This window comes from Grus americana, chromosome 1 (assembly GCF_028858705.1).
Source record: "Grus americana isolate bGruAme1 chromosome 1, bGruAme1.mat, whole genome shotgun sequence".
NCBI lineage: Eukaryota > Metazoa > Chordata > Aves > Gruiformes > Gruidae > Grus > Grus americana.
In genome coordinates, this window is record NC_072852.1 from 22,555,522 (window position 1) to 22,570,982 (window position 15,461).

At 44.5% G+C, this 15,461-nt stretch overlaps 2 protein-coding genes across 6 annotated transcripts in view; both read right to left on the reverse strand.

Annotated features, from left to right (window-relative positions):
* The window catches only part of LOC129204842 (endogenous retrovirus group K member 9 Gag polyprotein-like), a 34,038-nt gene extending 27,705 nt beyond the window's left edge, over nt 1–6,333 (reverse strand). For all 5 annotated transcript variants that reach the window (XM_054821549.1, XM_054821539.1, XM_054821557.1 and 2 more), the window contains exon 1: nt 1,060–6,333. In XM_054821549.1, the coding sequence (XP_054677524.1) occupies nt 3,979–4,965 (987 nt within the window). In that variant the 5' untranslated portion in view covers nt 4,966–6,333 and the 3' untranslated portion in view covers nt 1,060–3,978. The remainder of the gene's footprint in view (nt 1–1,059) is intronic.
* Nucleotides 6,334–13,727: 7,394 nt separating this feature from the next.
* Nucleotides 13,728–14,849, reverse strand: LOC129213318 (tetraspanin-7-like). The gene has a single exon (XM_054843128.1). The coding sequence runs from the start codon at nt 14,615–14,617 to the stop codon at nt 13,901–13,903; it is 717 nt and encodes a 238-aa protein (XP_054699103.1). The 5' UTR covers nt 14,618–14,849; the 3' UTR covers nt 13,728–13,900.
* Nucleotides 14,850–15,461: the final 612 nt, after the last annotated feature.

The window sequence follows — 15,461 nt, forward strand, 5'->3', positions numbered from 1 at the left end:
AAGCTCATTTTCTGGGATTCTATCTGGAAGAGAGACCTGAATTCTACCTCTACTTTCTCCAGGAAGTATCTGATTACACGTTTATTTTCTGATGAGTTTGCTCAATGGTACCTTCTAAACTTCGTTAATTAAATTATTAACATAATCACTAGAGCTGGTCCAAACCCACTTACTTTCCTTGTAAAATAATTAGCTTAGCTTAGTATTATCATTCTAACAAAACAACAGCAACAACAAACAATAACATCAAGCCAACAAAGAAAGAAGATATACGAGAGGTGGGTGGTGGTGGTGGTTGGTTTGGCAAGAAACAAGTATTATCTAATAGCAAAACAGCTATCTGAAATTATTGTTTAATTTTGACTTTCTGCCAAATTTTTCATGTAATTAAAAAACATAAAGGTCACTACTAGTGCTAGAAAGCTGCTGCTACTAAAGCCAGGCAGATCAAGAGGCTTCTTTTAAAAATCCTGCCCAACCAGGAGCTCAGACCTGGAAGGACTGCCTGACTCCTGGGGTGGGCAGCTCGAAAAGAAGGAGGAGTTGTTCAAGGGACCCAGAAGGCAGCAGAAAATTAACAGCTGAGATGAGCATGACCGATAATAACACTCTGTGAATAAGAAGTGGAATTACAGACGTAGGTCTTGCAAGGGCAAAACGGACAAGAAAGTGTGAACACGCTACACTGCTGGGAAATTTTGCAATGAGTTTCCAATTCTGCTTATTACCTAGCCATCCTGGTGGTCTTTTTACCAGTTTCAGTGAACAGATCTATTCCAAATCACGAGACAGATAAATTTAGCTGTTGGATTTGTGCTTTTCTTTCGTTGTTATTTTGGCTGAACTCTGCGCTGAAACTCAAGGTGCTACTGCAGATGGCAAGGCTCCACCTCTATCTCTTCTGAGAGTTCCTAGACAAGAATGACAGTACCTGGGTGTGGTGTAAGATAGGCACGGACTCCGTAGGATGCAAGTACAGAATCCACTTTATTACAGAATTTTCTGAATACATGGTATTTCTTGTTAAAAGGGGAGGCTCTCTTATTCCCCAATCATCACCCGATTTGTGTTCCCTGCAAGATCTGTTATTCTGTTTTTCTCTTGCACCTGACAGGCGCCTGGCTGTCTGTTCTCAGCTCCTTATCTCCTGGATTCGGCCAGTCACATGTTATTTACAAGCTACTGAAGAATGCAAGGCCCGTTTTGTGCATATCTTTTCTTTGAACCGCTGTTTTTCGCTGCTTTAGCGCACAGGTCGAAATCGCACATTTCCCACACCATCTTTATTTGCTAAAGCGTTGTTCTCCATATCTCCCCCTTTTTTGTTTATGACAACCCCGTTGAGCAACAGTGTGTCCATAACACGTGCCTCTATCTTCTGCACTCGTCAGATAGCCAACCGTAGAATCTGTAAAAAAAACCACCAAGAACAAGAAAAACAACACAGTGCCTATGCCAATAAAAAACCCCCATTCAAAAATTTAAACCACTAAACCAAGTTTTCAGATTTAGCCATGATAGGTCATTTTTTAATGTGTCGAATATACTTTGACTCATTAGTTCCCGTAATTTTTTAATTTGGTCCCCCAATTGATCATGTAAAGATTGAATATTATGTTGAAGAGATAAATCAAATGTGCTTGTAAATGTTGTTCCACAATTCCAATCATGCTGGGTGTCATTCCATAGAAGAGACGTGACACACAAGGCCTTATATTTATGTTAGTCGAGATAAGACTTATTTTATAAATCGCTAAAAGTTATACAACTCCTAAAGTCTGGTGAAGACAGAGTAATACAAAAAGATCCATTACATGATAGAATAGTAGCATTGGAGGTTAGAGCAAAAGATAAGGATGGGTTGTGCAGACCATGATTTCTGCTTCAGACAAAAGCGTTACATTAGCCTTAGTTGCGTTCTCCATCATTAGTACTTGATATAATTGTCACTTAAAAAAGGAAAGGCCCATCTGCCAAATATTTGAATGAGCCGGGAAAAAAGATAAATCTGATGTGTTAAAACTATCATTATAATACATCTGCAATTCTATAAACCACCATATCTTAATTTTGAGGTTGATCAATCCCAGATGCAACATCATCTTGGTGTTTCTTATCGTCCTGTTCATCTTCAGTATGCATTTTCACTTGCGCTGGCTTTACATATCTTGCAGGGATCCAACAGGGACCTGAGGGAAGAGAAACACAAGCATATCCCCGTCCCCAGGTAAGCAAGGGGACCGGTCCTTCCCATTGACCAGATTCCAAATTTTTATAAAACACCTGAGGCTTCATGGTAGAGGATTCCTCAGTTCTAAAATGTCTATCTACTGCGGAACTATATTGCTTAGATCCAGATAGATTAAGAAAATTTAAAACATAAGTAGCTTTGTCTAATATTTCCTGTGGTGTTGTCCCTACTGGATTCCCCCTTTTTTGTTTATCAAAAATAGATTTCAAAGAACGGTGGGCACGTTCTATTATTGCTTGACCAGTAGGGGAACGCAGAATTCCAGTAATATGTTCAACTCCCCAATCCTGTAAGAATAACAGAAAACGTCGAGAAACATAAGCTGCGCCATTGTCTGTTTTAACTTTCCATGGGACCCCTGTGGTCGCAAAACATCTTAAAAAATGCTTCACAACATCTCTGGCACGTTCTCCGGAATGGGCAGTGGCTACCAGAAAACCAGAGAAGGTGTCAATAGAAACATGAACATACTTAAGGCGTCCAAAAGAAGAAATATGTGTGACGTCTATTGCCACAAATCATTAGCATTTAAACCTCTGGGATTAGTCCTTGGCAAAACTGGCAAAGGGGACAGGCGCTGACAATCCGAGCATGCTCGAATTATATCTTGAGCCTGTGCGGTAGTTAAAGAGAAGTGCTTTCGTAATGAGTGTGCGTTTTGGTGGAAAAATTCATGAGCTAATTTTGCCTGATCAAAACGTCGAGGAAAAACCGCAGCCATTGTAAATTGGTCTGCTATTGTATTACCTTCAGCAAGGGGTCCTGGTAAGTTAGTGTGAGAACGAATATGGACAATGAAATAAAAATGCTGTCTTATTTTTAAAAGTTGGGCTAGCTTTAACAATAAATCACACAACTGTTTGTTGTCTACCTCTCGTATAAAAGTGGATTCTAAGCACTGAACAATACCTGTAACATATGCAGAATCTGCAACGATATTAAGAGGTTCCTTAGAAAATAACTCAAAGGCACGGACTGCTGCAGCTAACTCTACAATCTGCGTCGATCCAGATAAGTGAGAAACATCTGAAGCCCACTCCTCGCAGTTTGCTTGACGCCATACAACTGCAGCCTTACCTGTTTTGCCAGAACCATCGATAACCACAGTACAAGCATTTTGTAGAGGAACAGAACTCAACAAAGACCGTGGTTGAAGAGGTAAACAGTGCAGACAACCTAATAAACGATGGCGTGGCAAAGAATACAAAATAACATTAGTATAATCAGCCAATGCAGCCTGAAAAGTCAAACTATTACACAATACAACATGAAATTCTTTGGCTAATGGTAGATGAAGGAAGGTAGGATCTTGTCCCGTCAATTGTTGACATTTCAAACAACCCTGCGAAAGAAGTCTAGCAATCATTTCTAGGGCAGTGGTCAATGTTTTCACAAAAGAATGTGGCAAAAATAACCACTCCAAAATGCGTAAAGCATGCTCTTCCTTCCGCACCTTCTCATCCCACTGACCTAGGAGAGCATATGGTTGAAAGGAATGATAAATGATAAACAATCAAACTGGCAATTGCAGAGAAATTCAATAAGCAAATGTAAAATTAATTTTATCTATCACTGTCTGCAGCGCTGATTGGGCTGCTTCTGTAAATTGTCTAGAAGAAGTTGGTTCAGGATTCCCCTTCAACAACGAAAACAAGGGGGACAGTTCGTGTGTCATTATTCCCAACAGTGGTCGAAGCCAGTTAATTGTCCCCAACAACTTCTGTAAGTCATTTAGAGTACTCATTGTAGTAGCAAGTCATATAGACTGTGGATATACATGCGAATGTCCTCCCGTTTCCCGAGGTATTCTCAGGGAGTGGATTGCCCTGTTTATCAAACTTAGAATGACATTGATTACCCCAATGGTATCCCTTTTGACAACGAGGGCATAATCGAGCGAGTTGTCTTCCCTGCCCTCCTTGTCCTCGTCCTCCTCTTCTCGCTTTTGGACAATCTTTCTTCACATGCCCTTCCTGACCGCAGGAGAAACATTTAGTAGCAGCTCGTGCAACTGCCAACTGCTGAGCTAAGGCAGCAGCTAGCATATCTGCCTTATGTTGCTCAGAGCCCACATTTTGGCATGCTCCAGTAAGATCATTCAAAGTTTTGGCGTGATTACGAATAGGATCAATGGCTTGCCTGCAGTCCGTGTTTGCATTCTCAATAGCGAGCTGCAACAATAACAATTCTGCTGCTTCAGAAGAGTCTATCTGTCTCTGTATAGCAGTTTGTAAACGATCCAAAAATTGTATGTACGGCTCCTGAGGTCCCTGACGAACGGAAGCAAATGACGACTCTTGCTTGCCGAAATCCGGCACCCGTCGGAGTGCCCTCAAGGCTAACCCTGTGGCTTGGGTAAGAACATTCTGTGATAGTCCAGCCTGTGCTATCCCGGTAGCATAATGACCTTCTCCCATTAATTCATCAAGACCAATAGCAATTCCTGCCGTTAAATTGTTCATCACCTGAATTTGCACCAGCTCACGGTATTCTGAAAACCACACAGAGTACTGTGCTGCAGACAACACAAGACGTAGGATGGATTTCCAATCTAAGGGTGTCAGTACGTAAGATTCCCCTATAACCTGTAACAAGTTCATTGTGAATGATGCCTGCAAACCATACTCCTTTATCGATTTGCGGACCTCCTTTATTACATCATATGGTAAATGAACATATTCGGGGGGTCTATTCGGTTGATACAACACAGACATGGCTTGAAGAAGTGATATGTCCCCTCTTTTTAGTGCCTCTGTCCGGCACTTGTCAACTAGTCCACCCGAGATTCCAGACTGAACAGTTCCTTGTAATGGGTAACTCGAGGGGAGGGGTGGGGGTGCAGAAGGGGGCGGGCGCGCGCCAAGTGGGGGGGGTGGGGGGGGTGGGCGTCAGGGATATCTGTGAGAGAGTCTTTTGTCTCTGTTGTTGCAAAATCTCTTCTGCTGTGGGGGCAGAAGCAGCCATCGCTTTTACAGGAGTAAGAGGGGGATAAAAATCCGGCTCTCATTCGGGGTCAATGGGACCTGGATCAAAAGGATCCCCAGGGTCTGCTCCACCCTCCGACATCGGGGGTTCAGTCACCACCTCAGCATAGTCTGACTCCAACTCAGGATCTATTAATTCAAACGAACGAGATTCTTTTTTCGTATTTGTCTCAGCGGGTGGTAATATGGAGTTATTCACTTTCTGCAATACCTGTTCAGCAGGTAGCACAGTCCTGAGAGCAGTATAAACCACACGCCAAGTAATCAATATATCATCGGGGAGCTCCAACTACAAAAGCTGCTTAGCTTGCAGCTCCTCTCCAACCTTCTGCCATTGAGTGAGATCATATGAGCCTTTAACAGGGAACCACGGACAATAGTCCCGAATCCATACAAGCAACCTCACCAACTGCAGCGGAGCGACCTTAAAACCTTGCTCTCGTGAAATACGTTGTAAATTCTCTGTATGCAACTTCTGTTCTCGAGTCGCTGACTGTCCCATAATGAAAAAACAACAGTCTAAAAAACTTCCCCGCGGCTGCTCAGCTGTGTCGTCCAGTGACCGGTGATGAATATGAGCGCTCGGTGCAGTGCAATTTCCTCCGTCCAGCTACGCAGGGGTACACCACCGGTAATTATCCGCACTGCCTTTCCTTCTTCGGTTTTTCAAGTCCCTGTTCTATTTTTCAAGTCCTTCTATTCTTCAAGTCCCTGTTTGGGCGCCATTTGTGGTGTAAGATAGGCACGGACTCCGTAGGATGCAAGTACAGAATCCACTTTATTACAGAATTTTCTGAATATATAGTATTTCTTGTTAAAAGGGGAGGCTCTTTTATTCCCCAATCATCACCTGATTTGTGTTCCCCGCAAGATCTGTTATTCTGTTTTTCTTTTGCACCTGACAGGCGCCTGGCTGTCTGTTCTCAGCTCCTTATCTCCTGGATTCGGCCAGTCACATGTTATTTACAAGCTACTGAAGAATGCAAGGCCTGTTTTGTGCATATCTTTTCTTTGAACCGCTGTTTTTCGCTGCTTTAGCGCACAGGTCGAAATCGCACATTTCCCACGCCGTCTTTATTCGCTAAAGCGTTGTTCTCCACACCTGGGATTACTGGGACACGAGTACACTACGTCAAGGAACATGACATAATACTCCAGCACAACTACTAAGAAAAGCATCTTGTCAAAAAGGTGGTTTCAGGAAACTGAAGTGCTGATGAACTCCAAAGTCTAATACTCAAGGCAGTCCCCTCTCAGCAAACCGCTATGTGAGAAGAGATTCCTGCTGCGAACTTAGCACAGCAGAGGCTGACATAAGCAGAAGGGACACCATCACTCCAGTCCTCCAAGGGAAGCTTTATCATGTGGAAAAGCTTTCATGAAAAAAAGACGTATTTATTACCCTTTCAATAAACAACAACAAAAACAATGTAAAAGACATCCGCTACCTAGAGAGGTTTCCTTTATATCGCAGCAGGGACGTTGAAGGCTCAGAAAGCAGAGAACTGTATTGCACAGGTCATTTTCCCAACAATACCACTTGAGTTACTTTGCCTGTAAATTACTAAAAGGTAGCAGGCACCCTACATAGTGCTGTCTGCAAGGTCAGGAAACCAAACCACAGAGAAACAGCCCTGGAAGATGCACTCAGAACAGCAATAAAGCAGAAATATGAACCAATCATTGTAACGGGGAGTGCACCACTTTGTAATCTTTGTAATATTTGTGTATAAATATGACAAAAAAAACAACGTTAATTGTGCTAGATTTGTGGGTACCACCTAGCACCCGGCGCCGAATAAAGCAGTATCTCCTCTCTAAACTGGAATGAGTTTTACTTTTTAGATAACAGTAAGACTACTCTAATTGATACTGACATTTTAACCAAGATATTATCAATCCCAGCTCTCCAGCCGATCCTAGAACTGACCAGGGATACTGCCAGCACCCCATCTCTGTGACCTGGAAGAAGTGGAGCTATCAGAAATGATTAACACTAAGCATGAAAGATCCCTTTTCTTAGGTTTTATTATGAAACCATATCCCTGCTTTAAAGTGCCGATACCTTAAGATGCATGCATCTCATGTAGGCAGAGTAGAGCCGTAGAACTGTTATCCTGGGCAATCCAATAATGTGAATAACCAAGTGGTATTTGACCTATTTGTTGCAATGTTGGGATGTAACATTCTCTTCCAATAACCTCCAGTTCCAAGGAGTTGCTGGTCTTGGTCAATATGAGCATTGCACCTCCCTTTATTTTGCTGTGGTCTTGCTTAACACTCAAGATATTGTTCAAAACTAACAAACACAGATGTTATATCAGTCTGAGTACACTAATATGATAAAACGGGAGTGATATTTACCAAATGGGAATAGTTTAAGATTCAAGCTTCAAACACTGCTTGTATCAAAACTTTTCTGCTGTGAAGCCAGCCTAAGAGTGACTCCAGACATTAGCAGAATGAGAGAACAGGAGGAAGAAGGCTTCACAGAAATCACTTGAAGCAGATTAGAGAAATCTTTATAGAATTAGAGCATTTGAAATAATGTTTAATTTGATGATTTTAATCCTGTAGCCCAGATAAGATTCTCTACTATATTCTATCACATGGATTAAAGTCATTAACAAAAGATTTCCTCTCTACAGTACTGAGCGTTTGTTGCAAATGAAAGCTGATGTCAAGGACGGAACGGTATGTTTCTTCGATAGATCCTTTTTTTTCTGTCACCGTCTCATCCACAAGCAAATCCAAATATCTGACCAATAGATACAGAGCTTCTGAAAAATGTGTGTGTGTGTTCTCTTTGATAACATGGGAATGCTATATCCTTTGATATATGAATTTTACTGGCCCAGAAAGTACATCAGAACAGTAGACGGCACAAGAAAACAAGGTTAAATTGTGATACTTTAATCGTGTTTTCAGCAAACTACAATGGCATGTCGAATAGATTAAAATTTATGGTTTTCAGTCAAATTGATTTGGCTAGAAGCATGCATGTTTACCATTTTGAAGCATAATGGGTGCACAACCAATGAAATATAAACTGAAGTAAAATTACACAGATGGATACATTTAGCCAATTAACATACTGGTGTCAAAAATCTTACCTTACAAAGAGGGTCAGTCTCACTGCATCTGCCTTCACCTTTGGGCATTTTCTTTTTCTTTTTTTTGTTTTCCTCCTTTGAGTCTCTCGTCAGATCTAAATTCTTTTAGCTGTACTTTTGTCTGGAACTATTCCTTCATGCCCTGCCACTGGACCAACAAGCCCAAGAAACAATATGGGGGCAAAATAAATCAATGTGAACTATCTGCTTCCCCAGTGAAAAAAAAAAAACAAAACAAAAAACTCCTCCCACAAATACTTTCTTTAACTGTTTGAGACAGAATTTAGGATGTTATGGGGAAGTGACTGTGGCTTCGATAAGCTCCCTGAGGTAGAGATGTGTGGTTGGATGAAGAGGAAGGACTGGACATGTAACATCTTTACAGATGTTCCCCTGATCCTTACAGATACCTTCAGAAACTACAGAGATCGTTTGAAGTTAGGACTATCCTTTGACTTGCTCTGCTCCATGCTGGTGTCAGCGCAGCTCAAACGAATATAACATCAAAACCAGTGCTACCTTCCTGATGCTATCTGCTGTCCTTCTGGGCTGAAGAGATTTCACGTGAAAAGAAAGCCTCAGACTCTGTTAGATGTGTGACTTTTAAATTTCTGACCAATATTTTGTGGTGCTTCAGGACAAGACTGTGGTCAGGCTTCTTAACTTGACCACCCAAACTTTCCATGGATGTGCCTTTTTTATTGGAAGCCAAAATATTTGATTGGGAAAACACTGAATTTCCAGCTGTCTTCCCATGCTACCTGATTTACCAAAATCTCCCATAGATTGGCAGACCTATGAAAAAGGGCACCTTTACTATAATTTATCTGTGGAAATAGAAGGATGAGTACTCTTCTTGCCATGGGCTTTATACAACATCAGCTGCTATGAGTGGAAGTCACAGAGGTAACAAGTGATTGTATTTTCTCCAGAAGAAAGAAGATAGTGTTATAATAAGTTAAATACATAAATAAAGATGAAAATTACTTTTTGACAAAAGAAATCTTTTTTCTTCTCTGATTTACCCAGTCTTACTGCTTACTTATTAAGTTTTCTGACCCCAGAAAAGCCATCTCCTCTCTAAAAATTCACAATCCATTCTAAAGGTCATTTTTAGTTCTGGTTATCTGTAATGTCACGTTCAGCTACACACAAGTCCAGTGAATAATTGATGTTGGACAAAATATCAAAACACTTTTGAAGTTTGAAAGGGTCATATTCTTGCTATTCTAGATCAATGTTATAAAATAGTCCTTGTTTCATAACAAGGGTCTAATCTTACCACCGTGTTAATCCTAAATCTCAGTTTGTCCAAACAACAGAGCTATTGTTTCTCTGACTGCCACACAGCTTGCTCCTATACTTAATTTGGTAGGGTTTTTAATTGATTAATTAACCAGTGATGTTAAAATTGAGATTAGCTTTTTGTAAAAGATGGGATTGGCATTTATTAAATCATACCATTTTGATGAGTGACTTTATGCTGAAGAGGATGACAGAAAAAAAAATACGTATTTCAGCAAGGGGTAGATGGTGCTGTCCCATGTAACGTTTTCCAGTTACAGACATTCTGACCATCCAGAGCAAAACCAACATTGAATCTAGATAATTTTAAAAATTAAATTAAAATTTGGTTACTGAGCACAAAGAATTCAAGACCACCAAAACAGCTACTGGGAATCTGCTAGTCTGAGAACTAATTAGGGAAGAATGACATTTTTTTCTATACATCTACAAAAGTTAATGTTGCTTTTTATTATTCTAGGAAGTAGCAGTAAACATTCAACTAAAACTCACAGCCAGTCCATGAAATCTTCAGTGATATAAGTATACTTAACATTTACGTGTCATTGCCAAGGTTTATCCTATTTCAGTGAGTATAGGCCAGGAGTGCAGAGTGATGGTTTACATTTTGAATTATTCATTACATTAAGTTGATGTCCTGAGATTCAGGCCTGGCCACCACACAAACATGGACTGATATGCTTAAAACTTGGTTATATCATTCGTATTTTGACATTCCTAGCGACTTAAAAACACGACAAACTGATTGAAGTGAGTATCTACACAGGGGTTTGGTTCAATGTGTTTTAACAGCGTCCTTCATTCTGACTAACTGCTGTGTGTCATACAACGTAATCAGGGTCAGGATCAGAAATAATTTTAGTAATCAGTGGAGTGAAAAAAAAAAGAGCAATGCCATATTCTTGTAAATTTTCAGAGCTTATTGATTCAGATAAACAAGACCAGTGTGACAAACCCAGTGCAATTCCATGTCCCTTTCCCACATTCTCCACAACGCCTGTTTTATTGCTTCTTTAATGGATCTTCTGAATAAAAAAACCACAATACGCTTCTGTCTTTACATTTCAGTGTACACTTCGTTTCACTTGCACTTAGTTGAATCATGCAGAAACATACAGAAATACAAATATTGAATTAGATTCAAAACTGGTTTGCTTGTAGGACTTGCTAAACTTTATTTCTGATGTACCATTTCCCATACAAACTATACTTTTTGCCCATTGTTAAAACTGTAGGGCATGACATTGATTTCCAGAAAATAACAGGAGTTCCACCAGTGCATAACTCAAAAAAAAGTGGTGTTAATACAGGGACATTTACAAACAAAAATAAAAAAATATATTACATAAAACAATAAACATCAGTGCTAAAAAAATGAAACATTGTTTTCTCTATAAAGACTGGTTCCCGACACATTTTCAAAGTTCATCTGTGCAGATGAATAGTCAAATGACTGAGAAGCCTGTTCACATTGCACTCTTCACCTGGAACGTGACCATCGTAGTTACATAGCCACCTAACACCCGAGCAGAGGGACAGTGAAGACAGAGCCACAGCTAACACCCCAGCACAACGTAACTCTTAACGCAGAATCCTAAGATCCATTCATGCGGACTAGAATCCCTCTCCAAAAAGGAAAACTCAGTTTCTCTTTCTCTGCTTTTGATCTTGTGAGCTTCGGTTGAGAGAACTGACCCTGAGGGAACTATTTCTGTGAGCAAAGATAATTTTTATAAATTTAGTAACATCGGTTTGTGTGCCTGGACTCCAGTGAGTGCTGGATACTCCTTCCTGGTCCTTGTAAATACCGTTCTGGATTCAGCAGACCTCAGCTCAAACTTCATTTAAACTTTAGACTATTTTGCATGTGTGGAGAGTAAAACATCACTTTTGCATGGAAACACCTATTTACATTGTTTTGGCTTGTTTTTTTCTTACATTCTCAACTACCATCAAGCTTGTGCAATTGTTAATATAAGTTGGGGGAATTCCCTTTATGTTTCCTGGACAAGCCTGCGTCGCTCTGCAGGACCACTGCACCTTTATGAGGACAGTCCCACAAGGTGGGGGCTGTTATTAGCACGCCAAATTGCAGCACTATCCCCAGGTCAGAAATAGTTACAATCCTGAAGGTGGAACAAATTCACCATAGAATTGAGCAATCCCTCTCCCAGAAAAGAAAATTGATGGGAGAGGAGGAAAAAAAAGAAAGGGGAGGCTTATCACAAAAGACAAGGAAGTGGTAGCATTTCCAGGTATTTTAAGTGGTATAAAGCATTAAAAGCAGTAAAGATACCTGAAATCAGAATCTTTCCAAGTGAATACACATTTTGCCCTGGTTTCACCCCCAGCAGCACTGTCAAACAAAATCCTAGAAGCTTATGTTCAGCAGGGAAAGCACAGAAATACCAAGGCAGGGTTCTTTTAAGTGTAGAAACTGTGAAGATTTAAACAGCGGGAGGAGAGTTAGCTCTGCATTTGATCTGGCCTTCCCCGTGGAGAGGCAGCGATGGGTTTGCTCTCCCTTTGCCTGCCTCACCAGGGTGAGCAGGCATGGCTGCTCAGTGGGCAGGAGCAGCTCCAGCTCCCAAAGCCAGCGGGAAGAGAGGCTCTCGCCTCCTGCTCCGGTGGGACGGAGGCTCTGCCTGGCTCGTCCTTGCAGCCACGCAGTCGCTCTTCAGTGGGAGGAAAAGAGAAAGCCAGAAATGTAGTCAAAAGGCAAGCACGGAAGAAAATGGTCAAGCCTTCCTTGCCCTCACCCCATGCATTCATTGCCCGGGCACCAGAGCTTCACTGCTATTCCTCTTTCCCCCAAGGGTACTCCACTCCTCCCATGAAGCTATCAGTCATCTTCTTCATTCAAGATTTCCTCTCCTGCTCGTATTTGTTGGCATTTGACCATTCTCCACAGCTTTGCTAGTCACGTTCCTAAAAGACACCACATCCTGGAGTTCCTTTGTGGTTCTTGGTTCTTTCCTGAAATCCTCTCTCCCCAGTTTGCTGGGTAAGGCGGCTGTTCAGCAAGTCTGTGCTGTGAGACAGAGAAACATTTAATAGTCCAGTTCACAGGTTTTAATGAAGTGGGAAGAAGCAAGGGTGAAACTTGGAAAATTCAGGACCCTCTAAAGTGCAGGGTTTGCTTATCCTAAAGCTCAATATGCAAACGCAGAACTGTTGGGAAAAACAAAATCCTGTAGATTTACACTGCTGTCTGTCCTGCACACACCCAGGGCTACACGGCAAGTCTTGATGTCCTCCATTTACTCCCAGGTTGTACAGAACTGGCTTCAAAAACACAGGTAGGAGCATACTTCAGAGACAGATACTTTGAAAAAGGCAAAATGTCAAAGAGTCTGAGGGCTGGTTTTTAGAAACCCTTCTATAAAACAGAGAGTCTGTTCCACTCACCCTGAAGTTAACAGCAAAAGTCGAAAAGAAACTTCTGAAGGGCAATGTGCCCTTCCCTCCTCTTGCCACCCCTAGTCAGGTCCCATCCTGCAGCTTTTGCCATCCTCTCATGTGACAGGGACCCAAGTTTAAGGTCTTCTCAGCCCCACAAAGACATAACCAGTGAAGCAGTGGCTACCAGGACAGGCACATCCTGAAGGAGGGAGTAGCACTTGGAGCTGCAGCTCCACCTTTAGATGGAGATCAGCATCGGAACACCACAGCGGGAAAAGCACCCGTGGCAGCCGGACAGCTCGAATCTGCACACAGCAAAGGGAGGAAATCTGCAGCGGTGAGATGCGTGCTGCTGGGCAGTCCCTCGAGCAGACCCCAATGGCAGCTGCTGGCATGGCTACCTGGGTGCCCCTTGTGCACTCCAGCAGTTTTCCAGTAACGTAACTTTCCAGTCTCAGAACACTCACCCGGTGTAATGCTGAGAGACACCTCTCTTGCTCTCCCAGACCCCCTCCTCTTTCCTGGCCCCCATTTCAGTGCCTCGGGATGTTTACATCACCCAGAAAACTGGTCAGCCTTGACCCAGCTGTCCTCACTGCCCCAGCCAGCCATGTCTGTCCGTGCTGCCACCACTATCTGTGGGAGGAGTCCAGAGGCTCCAGGGGGGCAGCGGGCATGGCCAGACCAGGAGGCACCTTCCCAGGCTCCAGAGGGGGAATGGAGTCTGGAGGAGGAAGCTCAGGTGGAAGTGGGGAGGACGAAGGGACGATTTTCCCAATGGACTGCACCCAGATCTGGGGGAAAGACAGGAGCTGGAGGGGATAAGGGGCAGGACCAGGGGGATGTCAGCGAGGGGTGGCAATGACCAGCAGCTGGGCAGGGATGCGGATAGCCATCAGGCAGGCCAGCACAATGCCGATGAGCTGCAGCAGTGCCAACCCCAGGGAAGCTGTGGCAACATAAAACATGTTGCTGCTGACGAAGGCCGACACCTTGCTGAAGCACCCATCGCGGTGCAGCCCGCGTGCGTTGGGTGGGCTGTGCTGGCAACCCCGGCGGATCCGGCAGCAGCTGAGGGGCACTGAGCCATTTTGCTCCAGTCCCCAGGGTGAGGTAAGCCAGTCACGGTAGCTTTCCACACCACAGCAGGACAAGGCATGCTGCAAAGAGTCCAGGGCATTCGCCATCCCCTCGTCCTCTCCATAGGCGAGCAGGGCCTGGCGTAGCCCTTCCTGGAAACCCTGCGCAATGTTCTGGCGGTAGAGGAGTGCCGAGAGCCCCGCCGTCAGCCCAGCCGCCAGCACAGCAGTGAGGAAGGTGCTGTAGGCACGCAGGAGGCCCCGGTGCTCCGTGGCAGCACCGAAGCAGCCCAGGAAGCCCCAGATGATGATGGCGGCGCCGGTGGCCAAGAGGATGGCAGGGGCGCTGGGGTAGTCATTGGCCGACAGCGCCAGGTAGCTCCCCAGAGACACCTTGGCCCAAAGGCCGATGATGAGCATGGTCAGCCCCGCTGCCCAGAAGACGAAGCTGAATGCCATGAGGGACAGCTTGAGCATGGTCATGGTGCCGTGGTGCCGGCTGCTGCTGTTGCGGTGAGGGGGTGCCGCCGCCGTCGGTGCTGCCGGGCGGTGGGGGGGCGGGGGGGCCGCGGCCGTCGGTGCTGCCGCTCCCCGGGGCTGCCGGTCCGCGGCGCTCGGCGGGGAGGAGAGGGCGCCCTGGCGGTGCTCGGGGCGCTGGCGGGTCCCGCCGTGTCTCCCGGGCGGCACTCGGTGCGGGGCCCGGCAGCAGCCTCCCCACGCCGCAGCCGCTGCGAGTCCCGCCGCTCTTCCGCCCCGGCCCCTTTTTCAGTGCCCGGCGCGGGGGCGCGGCCGGCGGCGGTGCTTGTCCGCGCTGCGGGGCTCGGCGGGACGGGGCGAGCCGGACCCAGCGGGCGGCCTGCCCAGCCGGGACGGGGCGGGACGGGGCGGGACGGGGGTCCCCGGGTCCCCTCCGCTCCTCTGGACCGTCCTCCTTTCGAGGAGCAGCCGCCGGACGTTAGTGCGTATCCAGCAACCTGCGACAGCCGGAGGGAGAAGCACATACATACACACACTCCTTAGCTCTCCGGGGGCTTGTGGGGTACAAATGGGTACGGTGTGCGGACTGGCAGTTCCGGCTGACCGCGGTACTGCGGGCCCTCAGATGGAAAGGTTCTGCAAGCTGAAAACTCAAGACCAGCATTTGCTGGAATATGCCGCAGCCCAGGTTTACCCTGGGCAAAGGATTAAACTTTTTCTTGTGAGCATTAGGAGTAGCACCTAAAAAATCCCACAAATAACCCACTGGAAGCATAAGAAATCTATTAAATGAGAGGTTTCATTTTTATTTCTTATACTGCACCAAGCTATGTTATTAGGACACTTTGCA